General features: G+C 45.1%; 1 protein-coding gene across 4 annotated transcripts in view; it reads left to right on the top strand.

Moving 5' to 3' along the window:
• The window catches only part of PHACTR4 (phosphatase and actin regulator 4), a 104,527-nt gene that overhangs the window by 62,329 nt on the left and 19,918 nt on the right, over positions 1–22,280 (top strand). For 2 of the 4 annotated variants that reach the window (XM_054011817.1, XM_054011813.1), the window contains exon 1: positions 10,546–10,892. The exons of the other annotated variants lie outside the window; for them this stretch is intronic. In XM_054011817.1, the coding sequence (XP_053867792.1) occupies positions 10,847–10,892 (46 nt within the window). In that variant the 5' untranslated portion in view covers positions 10,546–10,846. Of the gene's footprint in view, positions 1–10,545; positions 10,893–22,280 lie in introns of those variants that run through there. 4 annotated transcript variants of the gene reach the window in all.

Here is a 22,280-nt window from a genome sequence, read left to right as displayed (position 1 = left end):
GGGGGGGGGCAGCGGCAGCAGAGCGAGGAGCATAATGTTGCTTTATACAATATATATTAGCATGGAACATATTGACCTCTTCCTGTCCTCCCTCGCCAAGCAAGTTCATTGTGGACCTATCTGAAGGTGGGGAACCTATCTGCAGTACAGTCAAATGTATTTCATATCAAAGTGTCATGCGAAGCTCCCCAGGAGATTAATTACTACATGCAAATGATCTCTGTGTGAGTTGCGGTATCACACAGACATGTAGCAGCAAAGTGTAAAATCTACAAAGGGTGCATTGGGCAGAGACAAGGGGATTCAAACACCACTGCTTTGACCAGTCCAGTGTCTTAGAAGTATGTTCACAGCCGGAAGGCTAGCACTGCAGTTTCTGTGCTTCAAATCTTTTCTTCTGTTGGCCAGCAGGATCTGTGAGCAGCCCTGAAATTGTCCTCAGCCTCATGCAACCTTTGCCAAGTCTGCTCTCTTCAGGAGTGACTCTTGATTGTGACTGGAAGGATTGCACTATTCCCATGAATCCTTTTTGGCTAATATTTTGGTCTGATGCCATTGGTACCCAATATTGTGGTGGTTGGTGCTAGTTTCCACTGTGAGGGGGCAAGGAAAGGCTTATGTGGAAGGAAGGGGAGGATACTGGACGGTACTGGGAAAACCTGTATGGTGACATCTGGAGAATGGGCAACTTTGTAGCCCGCTGTTACTTTCGCAAGGATCTCCTGATCTCAGTCAGTGTTATCTCATCTCTTGACTGTTTCCTTTAATTATGTAGAATGGCCTTGACAGTGTAAACAATTGCCATTGCATTGTCTCAGAAGCGATATGAGTCAAACACAATGCATAAGCAATACTGGATGTGGAAGCCAGGCCTGCATCATATTTGGCATTTGTAGTGTTCTTCCATCTCCGAGGTGCTTGACACACGTTGATCCTCCTCACTCTGAGATAGGTACATTTTCTCCCGGGGGTAACCTTAGGCTAAGTGACTTGTCAAAGGACATAGAAGATTTGGTGTCAGGTGGTGTTGAACTCAGCAGCTGTTGACTTCCACTGCTGTGTGCAGGCCACTAAACACTGCCTCTGTCAGTTTAAAATCCATGGGGAAGTTCTGAGCCGAAGCCAGGAAATGATGGCAATAGTATTATTTGTTATCCTGGACAGTTGTCTCCATTGGTCAGAATTCAGCCCACTCTGAAACCAAATGTAATGTCCTGGAATAAATAACCTGTCTGGTTATAACTCCCATGTTGTCTAGATCTGCCTTGGGACAGAGTTAGATGGTGGCATCCACCAGCGCCTTGTTTACACTAAAGGTTTGTCTTCACGTACAGTGTGACAGCGGCGTCGCTGTAGCGCTTTAGTGAAGATGTTACTATGCCAACGGGAGTGTGTCTCCTGTTGGCGTAGTTAATCCGCCTCCCAGAGAGGCGGTAGTTAGGTCTTTGGGAGAAGCTCTCCCAGTGACATAGCACTGTCTACACTGGGGGTTAGGTCGGGATAACTGCGTTGCTCAGGGGGGTGGATTTTTCAGCGACTGATCAGGTAGTGTAGACCTGGCCTAAGGCTCCCACTGTTACTGCCAGCAGTAGGAAATTGTAAGAGATGTGTATTGTGGACAGAGGCTGTGATTTTCAAGGGGACTGAAGGGGGTCAGGCACCCAACTCACATAAGACTTTCACTCTTTTAGGTCTGTTTGGAAATCCCAACCCAAGGGGATATAGAGAGTGGGGATATCAGAAGCTGTGAGATTAAGCAGCACTTTAATCAAGTTAGTGAGGCATTTGGCTGCACACTTATCCCACACACTACTGGGCAGGAGTGACTGGTGGCTGTGCAGCAGTGTTCTCAGTGAGGGTCGCTCGTGCTCTCTTACTAATCACTCTTACGCTTGTATGTGTGGGGCTCTGGACACTCATCATCCAAGTTAGTCCTTAATCGTTTTATAAACTGTATTAATTTGAGTGGCTAGATCATCTCCTTAAGTGTTATCTAGTTCCTCAGGTAAATATAGAGTGGGACCTGTATTAACTTGAACCACAAAGTTGATAAACTGGAATGGTTCCTTTTGGAGCCGTGTCCATATTAGTCAAATATTTATTCATGAATTGTTTCAGAAGGCATATTTGTGCAATAGACAGGGAGATCAAACCTGTAATTATGTACTAGCTTCATGCTGATGGAGATTGCTAGTAAAACATACTTCACTTACAGAAGGAAGCTTTTAAACGTGTTTGTGGATCTAAAATACTATGCTGTAGTTGCGAAATTTCAATGTTTTGAGATGTTTTGAGTTACATGGGTGAAAAAGTATCTTCCTCCCTGAATTTCTGACTCTCTTACAAGTGATGGAGTTTAGCCAAGTCTATTTGCAGTTCCTTTTAAGAGTGAAACTGTGGTGGGGAATATTGGTTTCTCTTCCAAATGTGTGTGCCCCAAATGATCAGAAGCAGACCCTGTTTATGCCTAACTTGTCTTGCATTTTAACAAGGGGTTCCTAGTCTAGTCAATTAAAATAGAGCAGGTGCCATGTGGAAGTTGGGTTGTATCCCAGAAGTTTAAACTAAAGCGCTTTTATCCATTTCCCTAGTCAGAGTCAAGTAAGTGAAGGATGGTAAGATTCCCTTGCATTGTCTGGTTCTGTTTCTCCATGTTTTATTAACTTACAAAAAGAGTGTAATTTCAGTATATCAAATTCTCAGTAACTTTAGGAATCAGGGATAGCAGAGCTTCCTTCTCTGAGGTATACATATAACAAAGGCACTTAAAGTTAGCAGAGTAAATGCTGTAATGTTTCATGGGGTGACCCTTTCTAGGGCATTGCAGCAAAAGGGGAACCTAGGAAATAAGATTTTAGTTTGTGTAGAAAGCTCTTCCCACCACTCTTCTCTCTGTTACCATAGGCAGTGGTGGGAGGCATTCAACTCAAGTTGATAGTTTGCCACCTTGATGCTCCAGACTAGAGTAAAGTTAGTTGGGATGGTATCTTAAGTACTTCAGAACGATATGCAAGAGCAGGCCACAAGCTGTATTTATGCTGACTAACTTCTAGGGGTAAAGCTACCTTTTTACTATGTTTAGAAGTTTACAAAGGATTGTAGCCATAAACATTACTAGTAATAATTACCTTTTATAACGTCTGCCTATCTAGTGCCTGGCCATACTAGTCCCTTTACTATCCTAAAGGTTGCAAGAAAGGTCAGGCAGCTTTGCTAAAGGAGTCCTTTTTTAGTTTTGCTATTTTTCTGCATTCGACTCTAAGCTCTTCAGGACAGGGCTTGTGCTCCGTAAAGTGCCTACTATAAACTGGTGATCTTACCTATCTGGTTAGCATGTTCACACTATTTTGCAGCAATTATTCCTGTATTTTGCCAGCCGAGTGTTGGTATATGAATATATTTTGGTCTTAAAAGGAAAGAGGATGTATTTTAGATACATGCTACAACTGTTTCTCATACTAGTCCCCCTTCATCCCAGTGGTTTGCATTAGGAGGAACTAGATGACCTCCTGGTTTCACTCTGCATATCTTGCTTCTGACAGCTTTTGCTCTTTGAGAGAGGAGATGGTGGTTTTAAATGAGTAAAACGGGGATGGAGGCGGGCAGGGGAGGGTTAGAAGTTGTGTATAATTTTCAAAGAATGGAATACTTAAAGGTTACACGTTTCCATATTCCAGTTTGTTGTGCCCTCCAGTAATGCAACTCGAATGTGACAGATGGGCCCCCTGCACCGAGTGTCAGTAGAACATGCTGTCACTTCGCCGTTTGTGTGGGGCTTTGTTGGAATGTATCTGCTGCTGTTTCGTCAGCTTTTGATCACTATTTACTTTAACCCTATATCAGAATGCTCTGAGGAGCGGTTGGAATCTGCCTAGGAGAGTCCATGGCCTAGAGACCGTATAGTCATGAATCCTTGAAATTATCATGACTTAGCCAAGCTGCAGCTGGATCTCAAAATTCGAGGAAGGAGTGCTCTATTGTCCATCAGAAATATTTAGTACATTTTAACTAGGATGGCTGGAGAAGAATGGAAGAAGATGTGAGAATCACACCACATAACATCTGCTCTTATTTTGAGTGGCATTTAATAAGTAGAAACAGGCTTATGGCCATAGAACCACGGACTTGGCACCCAGGCATCTATGCACAGAAGGGTCATGTAAGCATTTTAGCTGGGATTGTGACAGGAGTTTGCAAGCATCCTTGGTGCTCTAGCCACCTGATCAACATCATTCTCAGATACATGGCCTACCTAGCACTGGTATCCAGTATGTGTTAAGTAGAAAGCAGCAGGACTGTGGTTATCCTCAACTTGTTGGATCACAATGCCTCCTCCCTTTCACTTTGAGATCAGGAAGAAGCTGGAATTTTTGCGTAATCACAGGATACAAGGCCAGCAAACTGCTCAAGGAAATAGGAGTTTCCCAGCTGGTAACTGAATAGGAAGTTCACAAGGAAAGCAGGTGACCAGTAACTGGCTTACCGCACTGACCTCCTAGTGTGCTTCCAGCACAGAAAAGTATGATCAAAGTATCCAAAATCTAAACGGGATGCCAGTTGACTTGTGAATAAACCCTGTCTGTTTCCACAGAGGGTAATGGGCTGAGCTTTCTCATGATCTGGGAGAAGAGGAGGAGGTCACATGCTGCATTAATTGTTGTGACCTTTTCGATTTACTATCCACCTTTCCAACCACTCACTTTACATTGGTCGGTCAGTCATAGTCATTTCCAAATGTTTGTGCAAAGTGTAATGGGAAATCAAGTCAAATGGCTTTCATAGCACATTCGAGGAAGCTGCAGGTTGAGTCTAAGATTCCCAGAGACCATGGCAACTTTTACAGGTACTCAGCACTCTGGGAGTCTTTTAGTTAATTCATTTCTATGGATTCTCCTAGCTATATACAAAACCCTGCAGACTGTCTAGCATGCAGTGACAACTTTGTCCTTCAGTTGAAGTGAACAATGATTGGGAGGGGGAAGGTGGTGTGTGTGTGTGTGTGTGTGTGTGAGAGAGAGAATTAAACAGAGAGAAACTTCGTTAAAATATGTTCAGTGTGTTATCACTTCCCCCTCTTTCCCCCCTACTGATCTTTCCCCTAAAAGGATGTTTATAAATCCAGTATTGTTGCCTTATCTTTTTAAAAATTAGTACCTTTACCTTGGGGTAAGATCCCTGTTTTTTTACCTAATCTCCCTGTAAGGTATGTTGTTGCTGACAAGCTCTGAAGGAAAACACCCAGTATCGTTCGTTGGTTTTGAACGGACAGCTCAAGCGTGTGTGGAGTGAGTAATGCAATCCTCTCTTCTTTAACTCTGCTAGGGCTGAATCATGGAGCAGAACTTTCTGAGTCACATGACCGTCAGAATCTAGAGTGTGAACGCCTGTGTCCACATAGAGTAGCTAGTGCTTGTGATCATGATGAGATTCAAGCTGTAAAGGTAACTCTGTGTGACCTGTCTCAAAGTAGAGATACGTAACAACCAAGTTCTCAAGTGGTTTCCTTTATATAACGCCAAATAGGCGGCTTTCTGTGGAGGCTGTCCCCAGTACCTCTCTGCAGTCCACACCTAGCCATAGTTTGCAGCTCTTTGCTGGGTAATCAATACACTCCTATGTTTGGGAGCAGGTGTCAACACTGCCGCTCTGGGAAGCATTACTATGAGCAGTGTTGTCATCCTCCTTGATTAGGATTTATAAGAGCTAGTCTACGCACAATTTTTGTACTATTTTAACTAGATTGGCTTAGAAACTATATGGAAAAAGCTGTGCCAATAGAGGTACCTTTATATTGTTCTCACTGCCATCTACACCAGGGAATTGCACAAATGTAGCTAGATCTCTCGTCTTCCCCCCTCCCCACCCCCACTGTTGCTGGAAGCTCCAGGGAAGTTTCATTACACTCAGTTTTGTTTATAAAAGGGCTTGAAGGTTGAATGTGGCTGCACAATAGCTACTTTTGCTGTCCTGTCACTTGAGACTTTATTGGATTGAATTCAGTCCTGCGACTCCCACTCACTCACCAGGAGTAATTATAATTTAGGCCATGTCTAAACTGCAAACTTGTGCTGATGGAAGTGACGTCCGCGTGACGCCGTCGCAGTTAGCACGTCGCTCAGATGCGTGCGTACTTGGCTCCTTGTGTTGATGCTGCACATACTCACCGGGAGTGCTTGTGTCGATGTGCAGTGTCGTTATCCCGGTGTGCAACCTGCCATTGTCCAGCACACTCTCTTTTGGGGAGTTTTGGCAATACACAGTAGGGCAGAAATGAGTCTCTCGGGCTGACTGGGAACAAGGGGTCAGCTTCCCAGCATGCAACAGTCTCCATCCCATAATGTCATCTATAGCCCATAATTTGTATGTCTTTTTTTAAAAATCCCACTAACCCGTGCAGACCTAGCTGTCCTCCATCTCTTACAGAAGCATGGGGCCTGCACAGCTCTCTGCTATTGTCATAAGTGTGGCAAGCACAGGGGTGCACGAAGGTTGATTGTGTGGAGGGCAGGTTGCCGTGGGACATAGCGAGAACAAATTAAAGATTGTTTTGTGGCGTTCGTTGAGCAGCTGCAAATGGTGAAATTGCCGCATCTGGGCCGGAGAGATTAGCATTGACTAGTGGGATTGCATCATAATGCAGGCTTGGGATACTGAGCGGTGGCTGCAGAACTTTCAGATGCACAAGCCCACGTTCCTGGATCTGTGTGTGGCGCTTGCTCCATCCCTTGAATGAGAGCGGCGCTGACAGTGGAGAAGCGAGTGGTGATCGCACGGTGGAAGCGTGCAATGCCAGATTGCTACCAGTCAGTGGGAAATCATTTTGGAGTTTGGAAAATTCACTGCGGGAAAGGAATGGAACATAACATAGGAAAAGAACATTCTTGTCCGTTTCAGGTACACATGTAGCAACCATGGCTTTCTCAGGTCAGGGTGTGTGACGCTGTGGTTGTCCTTAATGTCCCCCCAGGGTGGAGTGGTCAGGGTAGGGATGTGGTTCTGTGCCTCATGGAATGTTGAGGTGTGGGTGTAGGGAGGTGCTGTAATGGAGTTCTCCATGTCTCGCAAAGGGAGATGAGCCTGAAGTCCATAAGAGTCTGCAGCATCTGTGTTTGCTGCCGGAGAAACCCCATTATGTCCTGCACTTTTCTTCTGTCTGCTCTGCCCTTCATGCAGTCTGCAATATCCCCCTCCAGGCCCTCTGTTCGTGATCTGATGCAGCACTGGCTTGCATGATCTCGCTGAACATTTCGTCCTGCGTCCTCTTCTTTCTCCTCCTTATCTGGTCCAGGCGATTCCACGAGTGTGGAGGGAGAGCCCCATAGAAGTGCCATGGTAGCAGCTACAGATAAAACACAGAGGTACCATTGTCAGGATAGTCACAACAGAAAGGAAAAGCTAAGATTCAGAGCTCGCTTCCCTTGCTCCCCTAAAGTTTGACACAAGATCTGCTGACTGATGCTTCTGCTTTGGAGTGCTTGTGCATGGTTCCACTCACCGCTCCAGCCATGGTGTGTGTGGCTCACCATGGGCAAGGGAAATGAGGAGGGAATCGCTCGGTTGCATGAAACTGAGTACAGTATAGGGCAATGGCAGTACAGTATATCACTGTAATGGAAAATACATGGACACACTTACCCAAGGTTCCTTCCCCTGCATCGGACTTGCTTGTGCTTGACTTCCAGGACTAACCGTTGTGTGGGGGAGTCTCAAACAGGTCCTGGCTTGTGGCGTATCTGGACACCAGCCAGGTTTGGTCAGCTGGGCAGTTGCACCGCAACAATGGAGAGAGCATCTAGATGTGCTCGCCAAGCGGGGCAATTGGGGGTGGGGGGGAAAGCATTTCAAAAATGCATGGCTCTTTAAAGGGGCTTCCAGTCTCCATGACCCCAGGCAGTGGATTTCACAGTTGTGACCAGAGTGGTCAATGTCAGGCATTGTGGGACAGCTGCTGGAGGACTGTTAGGGTCGACATAAGTAACGTGCCATCAACACTCTCACTGCATGAACCTCAGTACATGTACCGTGGCTCAGTGCCACTTGGGGGAGATGGTGTAATGGGGCGCTTACATAGGTGAGAGACACACTTAAGTGTAGACACGTGCACAATTAGGTCAACGCAAGGTGGCTTACATTGGCCTAAATTTGTGTTGTAGACCAAGGCTGAAGCTATGCCCTGAATATGGCCTGTCCTTCGTCTTCAGTGTGCAGGCTTTTCTTATTTTACTTCAAATGGGAAGGGAGCATTGGTTCTTGAATCCTGCCACAGACCCTACCCCACAGCTTGCTAAAGTGAGACTAGATCAGTGTTTGGTTTCTGTTGCATTTTTTTCCCTCGCTGCGGGGATATTCCTCCCAGACCTTTCTCCAAGCCAGACAACTCTCATCTGTTGATTCAGAGAGAATATGCAGCCTTGTTACCTCTGGACTTTGTTTCCTTCACATAGCTGTGTATTTAAAAGGCTTTCTGCATGTTTCAAAGTAAACAGCTCTTGCGAGAAGTGGAGCATCTGTAATTCAGAGGACTTTAATTGCTCATAATATGGATTCAAAGTTCTGTAAAGACACAGTACTTTTGATCCTGTCTGACTCGGCAGCAAGAATAACCATGATACATTTAATTAGAGTATGAAGATGCTTTGTGGGGGGTGAAGATAAGAACAGCGCTTTCAAGATTTTGAAGCAATTCTGTGGCGGGGGGACGTTTAGACGTGTGTCTGCAAATCCATTACTCCATTTGGTTTTGTTGCTGCCTTGAAACTGGCCATGGAAACAAGAACCATTTGTTCAGCAGGGACAGTTTAATGCAAAGCACGTTACGTCTACAGGTAGAGCAGAGGGTGAGCACTTTGCTTTGTGCATGTTTTACATCTGTGCTTAAAGGTGGAGGAGTGAATCTAAAGGTCACATGATTTCACAGGTAACTTGTCAGCATAGGCATCAGAGGTGCTACCACCTTTTCCCACATGCATTAATATAACTTACTTGATGACTTTTTATTATAAAGCATGTCTCAAGCTATATACAGGCCATCCAGTCGTACAGTACACTGGCTCAATATACCCTCAAGGGTAGCAGAGCAAACACCTGCTCTTAGCTAATGCACTAATTTGATCTGTAATATCCATTACGTACCTAGCTACTGATTTGACGGACTGAGCCCTCGCTTGGAAAATGGCTATGTCCTTCGGCCACCCGAATCGGCTGCCCGTGACCAGTTTGTGCATTAGGAAATGTGATCGTTTTGTCAAGCAGAGCGCTGTGGAGGGCGATTTCTGTTCCGTGAAATAGAAGAGCTGTGATGCCGTGGGCTGTGCATAGTGGACGTTAGTGGTGGTTAGAGCTAGACTAGAGAGCTGGATTTGGAGCAGAATGTTACATTGCAAGACGATACTGCAGCAGACTTTGTTAGAGACACTGTCTGATTAGGTGCTTTAAAACCAATTCCCTCACCTATGTTACAGGTGTCATTTTGGATTATTAAAACAGAATTTTTAAAATAGCATTCTCTACTGCTTGATTTCAGCATTTCGCTCCCTTTGACCACGGAGAATTTCAGGTCGTTTTCATTTTTTGCTTTCCACTCGCTATCGTGATGCTGCAATGTGGGAATTTTTGTGGGTTTTACAAAAATTGTTTCCATTTCTATTAATCATAGCTTTTTCTGCAAAGAAAATCTAGATGTGGAGATTCTTCTGGGTGAGAGCCGATTCCTTTCAAGGGGCCCTGTCACATTAGGCAGGCCCCACATTTTAGGTGTTGGTTACAAAACAAACAACCCAATTATAAAAAGCAACAGAGGGTCCTGTGTCACCTTTAAGACTAACAGAAGTATTGGGAGCATAAGCTTTCGTGGGTAAGAACCTCACTTCTTCAGATGCAAGTGAATGCAACCCAATTATATTTATTATAATATAAATGTATTTAAACTCCAGATGAAAGATTGTTTTGTTGCAATGCAAATATCCCCTTGAAGTGTTTGCAACATAAACATCACAGCATTGTTCTAGTGCATGAGAACCAGAATAGAGACTCATTTTGTTTTACTGCCCCAAACAGAAGTTACAAAAAGTAACCAAACAGCGTAAGTAATGAAAAGAAAACTCAGCTTTTAACAATCCATTAGTTTTGGACATTTGTAACACAAATGTATAGTTTTTTTTTTTTTTTTTTTTTTTAAATATGGTCTTAAGCTTCTGATGCTCCTTTAATTTGATCACAAACAAGGCTTTTGTACAAATATCAGTTGTCTGTATTGTTGTAGCAAAAGGGACTTGATGGGTCCAAACAGCTTATTTTGGTTCATATTTTTTAGGCCCAGGTATACTGTAGTATCTAGTTGGTTTTGATTGGGAAGTGAAATGGCTGCAAATACTGTTTGCAATCTGTTCTCTGGTAAAATCTCCCTCTCCCCTCCTTCCTGTTTCTCAGCCTCTTGGTGCGTTCCTGCTAAACTTGATGTAAGGAGCAAAGGGTGTTGATTATTTGGACTACGCAGCTAAGCGGCTGGAGTGTGGTTGGCAGTCTCCTCCCCTGCCTGACTAGTGTGCACTCTGGAATGACAGGCATTCCTGCTTGAAGGGAGCTGGCATGGACGCTTATTTATGAGACTCACAAGTGCCTGGGCCTGGGATACAGGAAGAACAGGAGCTGCGGTGGATTGGCTGACACCCAGGCCATTTCCTGAGTTCTGGCAGTCCCCTGGTCGCAAGGCTGTGGATTTTCCCCCACCCTCCAGTGTGGATTTATCTCTTTTAAAAAAGGCTATCGTACTCTCCCAGGGTAGTGGTGTGTGGTCCCCCCGACCCCCGCGCCGCCTTCAGAGAGCTACTTTGAAAAGAGTCTAAGCATGGGGCAGACACTGTTCTCGAGACCGGTGAATCCAGCTGCATTCGGTGAGTAATGGAGGGCAGGAGAAGTCTAACAATCTCTGGCTGGGGCTGAGGCAGGGATTGCAGGTGAAGCTGTGAAGTACATAGAAATGGAATGCTAGGATTGTGAAACCTGCATAGATCGCATTAGACTTGGGGAAATGTCTGACTCTGAGAAGAGTAACTAGAGGGGAATTACTTTGTCTCTCTCCTTTCTCTCTTTGCTGTGTTTAAACTTATTTACTATGCAACACGTTGTCCTTGCTGATCACCGTAGTCTGGTTCTGTGCTGCATTCATTAAGGAACGATCTCTGATCTTGCTCGCTGCTGCCTGTCAGGTGCAGGGACACCGGTTTACAGAACCCAGTAAAATTTGCCAGATTTGACTGCAATTAAACATTTTATACAGCCGCAGTGTGGAAATGATGCAGAATGGTCAACTTGTGTATGGCATCACGGAGCTGTTGGGGGCACCTTTAATATTTTGAAAAATGGGGTCGGTAGTCTTCTTTCTGCTTGATTCTATCTCTGCCATTTCTTCCCTGCTTTATACAGAGGGACGTCTGTGGTCTTGAATTCTGGGGTACTGATGCTCCAACTACATGGAGTGGACAAGTCCTGATGTATTAATGGATATCTGGCAATTAATCACAAGTGTGCCAGCCCAGTACTTCACATTTTGAAAGCAGAATTTGATTACTTTGCTGTAGACTAATGAATTTAGCATGGCATTGGGAGTCTGTCTTGGGTTTGATTCCTGGCTCTGGAAAAGTGCTGTGTGACTTAGGACAAGTCATTTCAGCTCTGTGCCTTTATTTTCCCTTGTGTGAGAGAGAAGGCGAATGCACTTGCCACATTTCACAAAAAGCACTTTGATATTTGGAGGTGGAAAGCACTTACATAAGTGTAAATTATTCATCCCCTTTCCATTAAATCAGTTTCTCCGTCTTATAACTTTGAATGTTTCTGGTGCTTTTTAGGGGAATAATTCGCTTTAGGTTAAGATAGTGATTTTTTTTTTCTTCTTACTGGACTTGTTCAAGAGCTGCTAAAAATAAGTGGTGTGGGGGGCAGTAAAACTTCAATCTTCTCTGCTGTCAGTGGAGATTAATAGTGCCTTCCCCTTGGATTTATGAGGTGTTGGAAGGCAGATCTATTCAGTCTTGGCTGGGCTGCCCGGGCGCCGGAAACTTTTGTAGTTTTTAGTGAGAAAGAAGGGTGACGCTGTCCTCCCCTGCCCTCAAAGTCTGTCTTCTCCACCTGATTATGTGCCATCTATAGATTCCTCTTATTGCACAGCTTGAGTAAAGGTACCAACCCATTGAATAGATCCTGAATTTTTATGGGACAGCTCTCGCGGGCTCTCTTATATTAACACAGACAAGATGTTCTTTCAAATAAAAATCCTGTTAAGATGGTATTGGACAGAGATGTGCTTACTTTGCCCTGTTATGGTGGAAGAGGTTGGGGAAATGCAGTATGTGTTGTGACCGGAGTCTATTGTTACTTTTAAGGTGAAAATTGCTTTTAAGGTCTAGACATCTTATAGATATAGATAGATATGTATCTATATACACCCCCCCTTCTCCCCCTCGCTCGCTCTCTCTCTTCCCCTCCCTCCCAATTCTTATATAGTTTTAATTTAATATGAAGGTAGAAACACCAAAGTGGTCATCAAAATGGCATCCCCATAGTTAACAGATGGCTACTAATTTTTTTTTGAGTCATATTTGCTTACTTTCCTGAAAGACAGTTTTGCTACTTTCAGAGACAGCACATCTAGGACAGAGGGAGATAGATACTACTCTGGCTTGTGCATCTCTAGCTGATTTTAACAGTTAAGCGTTAACAGAACTGTTAACTGAAGTCCTAGCTGCAAATTCTCTAAGTGATGGCGCTATGATAGACAGGACTCCTAGATTCCAGGGTGACTTTGCAAGGCTGGCATATTTCTACTTGTAAACTAAGTGGTCTTAGGTCTGTTCTACACAATGAACTTTTGCTGGAATAGCTGTGTTTGTCTGGGGCATGAAGAAGTGTAATCCTGACCCTGACTGACATCAGTGTACCAGCAAAAGCCCCTAGAAGAGATGAAGTTATACCAGCAGTTTTGCTGGTATAGCTTATTTTTCTTGGGGAGTGAGGGCGTGGGAGTGGAATAAGCGATACCAGAGAAGCAGTTTTGCCCGTGTAAATGGCATCCACACTAGAAGTGCTTTGTCAGTGTAGTAAGCCACTATAGCCTTCCAGGTGTATACCTGGCCTCACTCTGGAGTCATTGAGGGGTGATAAATGGGGGACCCGTCTTCTAAGGGGTCTTTTGGCTGTGAAAGGCTGGGATGTTTTGTGTATGGTGGCCTGACTTTCTGGAGTGTGAATATAGGGAATGGGCTAAAATGCTATCAGAATGTATTTTTCCTTTGTCGTTTCTTTTTCCTGCATAATGGAAATGTTTATAACTGGTCCTAAAGTGTGACATCGGACCAATCTGGTGGCAGTGCTTTATGGTCACGTGGGAGTTCATCTTTGGAAGGTTATCCCATCAATCTGACTTGCTCAAGTGTGTTGGGGGTGATGTTAACCTAGAGGGTGGTGCGACTGACTGACTTTCCTTGCATGATCTGAAGAGCTCAAAAGCTTTTCTCTCTCACTAACAGAAATTGGTCCAATATTCCAGATATTACCTCCGCCACCTTGACTTTCCTTGGGGATTTCAAAGGTGCAGAAGACCTCTTGATAGAGTCAAAAAGCTTCCCACTCCTGGAACAAATGTACTTAATATTCTGTCAATATGTGGGGCTATTTAATGTTCCAATAGAACTATGCATATCGTTGATGGTTGTAAGGAAGTTACTGCATAAGTGCTGTAGCCAGTTTTCAAACACTTTTATTAAGATGACAAAGGCCTTAGCTTACAGCATGAATACATATGTCCCTCAAATTTAAGGCTTTTTTAAAAAGTCTTTCTAGTCCCATATAAAAAAATTAGAGCATACGAGATTAAGTGCACCGACAGTAGTGCTGGAGCCACATCTAAGAAAATTAAGGGCAAGATGCATTGGTTTCTGTAAAGAAATGTGACATGAAAAATCAAAATGCCATAAAATTAGGCCTGGTTTACATATAAACTTGAACCAGTTTAGGTTAAGCAGTGCAAATCTTCATGTAGACACTTATTTTGAATTTTAGTTTAAATATGTTCTACTTAAGCTAAACTGAAATATATCTGGTTTAACCTGAAATAAGTATCCACACATGGGCAACACATATAGGAGGCTAAGACTCCCCAAAATAAAGAAGGCTGTCCATGCAGGGGGCAAATGCTGGATGCGGGTCGCCTCCCTTTGGAGGTATGCTGGCCTGCCGCCTTTGTACCCTGGGAGCAGGAGTGCTGGAAGCTCCCTAGAAGTGTGTGTGTGGGGGGGGGGGGGGGGCACCAGCACCCGGACCCAGCCCCTGGCCCTCTCCTCCCCTCCAAGACCTGCCCGCACTGCACCCCTCCCCCTGTGGTCCTGCCCCGACTCTGCAGCGAGGCCCCGCTCCTGCTCTGCCTCTTCCCCCAAGGCCCTGCCCTCTGCTCTTTCCTTTCTGCCCCTTCCCCCTGTTGCTCACCCTTAAGGCAGGAAAAAAGGTGGGAGGGGATAGCCCTCCCACTTTTAAAAGTGATGGCACCAAGGCTCCCTGGCCTCCCCTGTTCTGTCACCCCTGGCCATGGCCACATCATTTCTTTCCTGCCGTAAGGGCAAGCGATGGGGGTAGAGAGGAGTGAGCAGCAGGGCCTTGGGGGAAGAGGCAGAGCAGGGGGAGGCAGAGTGAGGGCGGGGCCTCGGGGGAAGAGCCCGAGAGGGGGCAGGGCCTTGGGGTGCAGCGAGGGCATGTCCTTGGGGTGGTGCAGGGGTGGGCCAGAGTGGGAGAGGGACCACCATCCGGTCGCTGGTGGCCCCACAATTCTAAGGAGCTTCTGGCACTCCTGGGAATGGCCTCCCCAAACAAAAAACTCATGTGCTGCCTACGTATCCACAAAGCCTTTTGCATAGGTTTAAAATACCTCCTTAAATTGAATTTTTGCAACTCTGCATGTAGACAAGCTCTGAGGCTCACAAACAGAGGACTAATCTATAGAATTATCTGGGGGAGTTCTCTAAGAGCAGAAACTCATCTGGTGATTGGTAGATTGCTTGCAGTAACTCCCATAAATAAAAAGAAATTGAACCACTTTTATGTGAAAGGTAATCCTTTAGCATGAAGTGGTACAGGCCAGCAACAAATCCATGAAAGGCTAAATGCAATGCCAGCTCCCAACAAACCATCGGTGTTGCGAAATAAAACCCTGATATCCTGGGTTTGAGGTTATTTCTTAACAAAAGCAAGATTCTAACACATTCCATCCACCCTGGTTCTTCTTATGACTCTCATCACTGGTGCATCATCCACCCTGTCACTCAGTGTGATCATCTCGAGTGTGTGTGCTCACTAAGTTCCCGTCTAACACTAGTGTCATAAGAAAATACGGGTAGCATTAACATTTCAGCAGGAGGACCGGGAGAGCCTCCCTCAGTCAGGCAGTGTCTGAGACACCTGCCTTGTGCCTCTTTCACACACTACTCTGCAGAATGGGTGGGGGAAGGAGCATGTCCTCTGTATTTAATCTAAAACAGGGGTTCTCAAACTGGGGGTCGGGACCCCTCAGGGGGTCGCAAGGTTATTACATGGGGGGTCGCGAGCTGTCAGCCTTCACCCCAAACCCCGCTTTGCCTCCAGCATTTATAATGGTGTTAAATATATTAAAAAGTGGTTTTAATTTATAAGGGGGGGGTCGCAGTGAAAGGCTTGCTATGCGAAAGGGGTCACCAGTACAAAAGTTTGAGAGCCACTGATCTAAAATATGGTAGGAGAAAACAGTATACAATCTGTTCTGACTCTGAATGTCTATGAAAAGTTTCCATTTTTCTTCAGTGGAATCTGGAAATACCTGTAACCTCCCTCAGCTTCATCAAACTTCCTGAACATTTAATAGTCTAGTGTGACTCCTACACATCTGGGATGAAATTCCTTGAGAAGATTTCCTTATGTTCTTCAACCTTGTACACTGGCAATGAGCTCTAAGTTGGGTTTGGACTGTGTGGAGACTAAATTAAACTGGCTTTAAAAAAAATCACTAAAAACTATGCTAGCCTAACATCTCTACCTAGCTTAGAGCTCTTTTCTACCTCACCTTGGCTTGTGGTTTTTAGTGTTTCTTGATCCTGTATATCAGAGGCCCCGGTGTTCTAAAAGATTATCCGGGTACCTATTGCCATTTTAAAGAGGGATGGGAGGGGTCTATGAATGTCAGCTAACAAAATAAAGGATTCTGTTATTGAGGTTTTTGCCTGAAGACTCTCCTATTCCTTTTTTTAAGGTGGGTGCATAGTGCAATACAAAAGTGTGTTGCAATGGGCATGACCAGATTACACCATTTGAGGGATGATGCCTATTTTTAATAAAACCCAGAGATCCTTGCTCTGTTGCAGGATTTCATTCATCAGGATATCTGACTCTCCTTGGGAACTTGAGGCAAAAACGTTGCCATGAAATTTCCCAGAAATTCCATCACCAAGCTTCTTGGGAATCAATGACACATCTACAGGAAAACATTAAGCCACTAGTTGACTGTGCTGCAGGCAATCAGCTTGGAGTGTGTCAGGAAATCGAGGCCTTGAATATATAAGAAGCTAGCTCCTGTCAATGACATGGTCTCTGTTGGATGAAAAGTACTGTAGGCAGCTTAAGGGCATGTTCATCTTTTAGCACAGCTCTTCTGCGTCTAAACAAAATGCAGGAGGAGAAAACAAGGTTGAATCAATTTTAAAATGCCAAGAATAAAAGAAGAACAGGAGTACTTGTGGCACCTTAGAGACTAACAAATTTATTAGAGCATAAGCTTTCGTGGACTACAGCCCACTTCTTCGGATGCAGACTAACACGGCTGTTACTCTGAAAAGAATAAAAGAGAACTGTAGGACTTCAGTGCAGACAAAAGTGTGATCTCGTCTGTGCATCACAAGTGCCCTCGACAAAATTGCTTTTAACTTTAGCGAATCTCATTCATGTGTTTTTACTTTTCTTTAAACGTGCTTCAGATTGGAATGTCCTAAATTTCAGCAGGAAATGGTTGTGTGTTGCAGAGAGAGAGGCTTAGGATGCTTTTGCAAGTGCAGTTTAAGTGCACCGGGAGGGACCAACGTGTGTGTTAAACATGTTAGCAAATTGTTAGAGCTTTTGACCTTAACAGAATTCTATCAAGTGGTTAAAATATACTTTGTGCCCATCAGGCAAGACTGGCCCACGTTTTAACATGGGCATTGGGATTGCTGTTATGCTAAAACATGATTCTCCTAAGCACCGTCACAGCTGTGCGTTCGACAACAGTGAATGGGGACGTGAAGGGCCAGCTGCCTAAAATGTGTGACTGAAACGGGACACTAGTTTTTTAATGGAGGTGCAGCACGAACGCTTGGGTGGGAGAACATGCTGGTTTGAAGTTGTAGCTTTCTTCAGAGTTGTGGCGTGAAAGAACAGCTTTGCTCTCACGAGGCAGTCTTACCCAGACAGCGTATTAACCTGTCGTGAAGCATTTGATAGAAAGTGCGGCAACCCTTTTATGCTAGATCTATACAGTTATTCTTTTCATTAAAATTGGTTAAACGAGGTTCTTCCTAAGGGTGTGGATGAGTATGCGTGTGTGTCAGGGGTTCTTATTTGAAATGGTCTTGACTGGCTAGTGATGATACTTAGAGCCCTGCACGGATACAAAATTTGTATCCGCATCTAATCCGCGATCTGCAAAAATGATCCGCGGATATCCGCACCCGAGTCTCGCACCTGCCCCCGTTTGTATGGCTTGAGCTTGCCACACAGGTGGGTGAGAACTGTGCTCTGGGGAGAACTTTGGAGGAGCCGCTAGAAGTTCACACCCCTAATTTCACTGATTTCCCGTTCCTATTTCCCCCAATCTCTTTTCCGAAGCACTAAATTGCAGCTCTTTAGCGCAGTTCCCCAGCTGTATGACTCAGATAAGGAGGGGTGTGTTCTCTTGGACTCATCATTGTAAAACAGCCTACAGACTTCCTACACTTCATTATGCAGCAGAATAAGGAGAGGCTGTGAGAAAAACCACCTTGTCCAGACAACTGTGGTGGAAGACTCAGTGGGTGCCAAAATCTACTCCCCTTGTGCCATTTTCAGAAATTTGTTCACTGGTCCCGACTGGAACTGTGCTGAAACTGAACCCTCGCATGAGTCCAGATTCTTTCCTTGGTCTTCCAGGGGATTACACACTAATAGAACAGTCACTGGGTAAGCGAGGCTACTTGGAATACATGTCACTCTAAGCATGTCTGTAGCAGCTGATCCACCCTGTAATTAAGAATGCAAAGTCAATATAAGTTTCAGAGTAACAGCCGTGTTAGTCTGTATCCGCAAAAAGAAGAACAGGAGTACTTGTGGCACCTTAGAGACTAACAAATTTATTAGAGCATAAGCTTTCGTGGACTACAGCCCACTTCTTCGGATGCATATCATAAAGTCAATATAGCTTATAGTGGCATCATCAGACGGCTGTTTTAAATGGCTGTGTGCACAGGCTCTTCCTTTCACGGTCATTAATAATTAGCGTTATTGGGGAGCATGGCACTTTACAAACCCAAGTGTAAGTGGTCATTTCCCGGTGATGCTTGCAATCTAGCTTTGAGCCTGTAGGATGAGTCATGTTTCAGACAAAGGAGGAAGGGAGCTGGTCTCCTGACAGACAAGAATTCTCAGTGAGAGGTTGCTCAGTACAATGCAATGAGCTGACACTGATGGGAGAAGTAGTGTAGAGTTTGACTGAAGGTATTTGGGATAGCCAGAACTGAATGACGTGACAGAATTAAATAGTGCATAAATTCTACCTCCATGCTTAAGCCTGTTTGGATTTGTGCTGATTTAACTTGGTTTTGGTTGCTCAGTGTCAAGTTTGGAATCTTGTTGGCATCTAGGATTTTGGTCCATCTGCTTGCTTCACTGAGCCCCCCAGAGATGGTTGTAGAAGAAGAGCAGATATGGTCCTCCTGCTAATTGGAAGTGGAGAAATTGCAGCTTTTTGAGCTATGGTCTCAGTTCATTAATCTCTGGACCTGACAGCTTATTAAAAGAGAACTGAGTCCATGTTGCTTAGTGCAGCACTCTGAAACCTCAGGGGGCAGAAAGCGCTTGAGCTTACATTTCTTATACCGGCCCTGGCTGGAGATGTATTTGAAATGAGTTTGACACCGGTCTTCCGTTATGCAGGTATTGCATCGTCAGTATAGTGATGGTCACCCACCATAGGCTCAAATGCCTTCATGGCACGTCAGTTCCAAATTCAATTCACAGTTTGTTCCTGGCAAGAATGTCTGCTTGCCCTGTGAACTTTCAAAACGCTCTGCTGAGCAAAGTGAATGCAGCTCTTTAAAACTACACTCACGGCTCCAGGACTAATGCTTCGGTCTCTGAAGAAACTGCCTCGAAACATCCCGGCAATCTATCTTTGGTGTTAAGTTTAAAAGTCCAGTCTGATTTTCCTGTGACTAACCCAGGTGAACATGAATTAAACTAAAATGGGTATCTTGTGTGCTTGCTTTTCATACAGGTGTGGGACTACCCTAGTCTGTTTACATACTTGCAATCATTCATCAGCTTTGTTTGTAACTGAATCAAGTTTTGAACTTACCTACCTTTCTGAAATGGCTCCTAGCTGTGGCGATGGCCTCAGCTCTTCACGGAAGCTGAGTGAATCAAACTTTTCCAACTGAGGCCTTGGCTACACTCGCAGATTCACAGCACTGCCACGAAGCGCGAGTGTAGTCGCGCCGCCAGCGCTACGAGAGCTCTCTCGCAGCGCTGCAAGTACTCCACCTCTCCGAGGGGAATAGCTTGCAGCGCTGCGAGAGAGCGTGCAGCGCTGCAGGCGCTGATTACACTGGTGCTTTACGGCGCTGCACTCGCTGCGCTCAGGGGGGGTGTTTTTTCACACCCCTGAGCGCAGCAAGTGCAGCGCTGTGAATTGCCAGTGTAGCCAAGGCCTAAGAAGGTAGATCATTACTGCATCGAAGCTGGACTCCAGTGAGTCAGGAGGAAGAAATCTGTATAGAACCGGAAGAAACATGTCTTATAGGTAAAATCAAATTGACCCATGTTTGGGCCTAGGATGTCAGGTTCTAAAATACGTTCCAACTAGTTCAGGCAATGAAATGTTGGAAAATGCCTTTATGTTGGTTGATTTTCCCTTTTCTATCGCTGCCACCTCAGATCTTCGTGAAATTGACTCCTGTGCAAAACTCTTCCTGTTCTATCATTTCACATCAGACTGTTTTTGTCAGTTTGGTTTCTGATCATTTATCCCACGATTAGCAGCCATTAAAGAGCATCCTGTCTTTACATAGAGGCCTGCATGTCCCTGTAGGATTCACTGAAATACTCTTCCTGTTCCCTCTGCGTTAGTAAAACACGTTCTGTTGTTCCCTTCTCCCATTGGGGAGGCCTGGTTTGGCATCCTATCGCTTCTTCACCCAAGAAGTGGCCACCAGGGGCCCTTCAGCGCTGCCCTTTATGAGCAATATTGCATCACGTAGTAACTTTGCCTGTAGCTGCCTGGGGAGCAAAAGATTCGGACTGTTGCTCTTGCATATCTAATCTTTTTCTATGAGTGTGTCTACACGGCAGGTGGGTAAGTGGAGCGGGGAGTGATTTGCAGTCCATGTACACTGACCGGTGCTAGCTTTAATCTAATTAGCTCACTAAAAATAGCAGTGGGCATGCGGTGCCACAGGTTACATAGGAAAGTATGTACCCAGGGGGTCACGGAAGCTTATGCAGTCCTTGCTGTCATGTCATCACTACTGTTTTTAGCGAGCTAGCTAGATTAAAGCTAGCACAGGTCTGGGTACGTGAACTGTAAATCACACCCCCCGGCTGCAGTGCAGACATACCTGATGGACAGTGTCATGGCATGAAGATCCAAGTATCTGTCCGTGAAACCCTAGTGAAATACAACGCGTCGGCCTTTCCTATTTTCTTCTCTCTTTCTCTGCAAATTTGATCTCCCACATATTGTTAAAACATGTCAAGTTCTGACATCTGGTACTAACGTCTTCTGGCCGATGTTACATAAATGTTATGATTAAATGTAGGATACTCTATTTGGGGTGTGCTGGACTTAGAAGTTGGCTCTTTCCAAAACCCTGTAGCCCTGGGTGATGGGATTCTCGGTTTGAACTTCCTCTATGTGAATAGCAGATGAGTGAGTTGTCATCGTGGGTCAGAGGTGCTGCCTTTTCTGGAGACGTGTCATGGAGCCTAGTTTGAGATTGTATAGCTCAAGGACTTCACGAGTCCAAAAAGTTTGCATCAAACTCCAAAAAGTGTTTTTATTTACAGTTGCTCAGAAAATAAGGCCCACAAGTGTGATTTATAGCCCAGTGCATACACAATAGAGTCCCCAGTGTATTAGGGTATGCGGTTCGTTCTAGTATTACAAAAAGCTTTAGGCCTGGTCTAGACTAGTAAATTAGGTCTGCATAACTACATTGCACGGGGTGTGTGTGTGTGTGTGTGTGTGTGTGTGAAAACTCCACACCACTGAGGGCAGGTCTTCACTATCCGGGGTGGGGTGTGGGGTGTTGATTTAAGATACGCAAATTCAGCTATGCGAATAGCGTAGCTGAATTCAACCTATCGGAGCCGACTTACCCCGCTGTGAGGACGGCGGCAAAATCGACCTCTGCGGCTCCCCGTCGACGGCGCTTACTCCCACCTCCGCTGGTGGAGTAAGAGCGTCGATTCGGGGATCGATTGTCGCGTCCCGACGAGATGCGATAATTCGATCCCCGAGAGATCGATTTCTACCCGCCGATTCAGGCGGGTAGTGTAGACTTAGCCTGAGCGGTGTAGTTAAACCAGTCTAAGTCCCCATGGAGACAGCGCCATGTTGACAGAAGAATTCTTCCCTTGACCGAACTACTGCCCCTTGGTAGGTGGATTCTGTAGGCTGATGGGAGAACCCCTCCTGTCAGCGTAGGTAGGTCTATGCTATAGTGTTTTAAGTGCAGACAAGCCCTTAGTAAGGCTCTCTATTCGCAATACTGGGTACCATCCCGGTGTCCTGCAGAGCAACTTGGGTGCTCCCAACTCACATATAGCTAGAGGCCAGGGATTCTCAGCCTATAAATTATGACCATGAAGTAGGTCACTAGCGATCTTCAATACGAAGCAAGGCTGCTAAAAGTCCCAGTGGCTTTTGTGGATTGTGAATTCCCCCTTCCCCTAGTAAGTTTCAGCAAAATTGCAAACGCCAGGCAAGCAAGAAAGGTGACTGGCATATCTTGATGTTTTATGTTCAAATCACTCTTCCC

This window comes from Malaclemys terrapin, chromosome 22 (genome assembly GCF_027887155.1).
Source record: "Malaclemys terrapin pileata isolate rMalTer1 chromosome 22, rMalTer1.hap1, whole genome shotgun sequence".
Lineage (NCBI taxonomy): Eukaryota > Metazoa > Chordata > Testudines > Emydidae > Malaclemys > Malaclemys terrapin.
The sequence above is the reverse complement of the archived record's forward strand: the minus strand, read 5'-3'. Positions and strand labels throughout refer to the sequence as shown.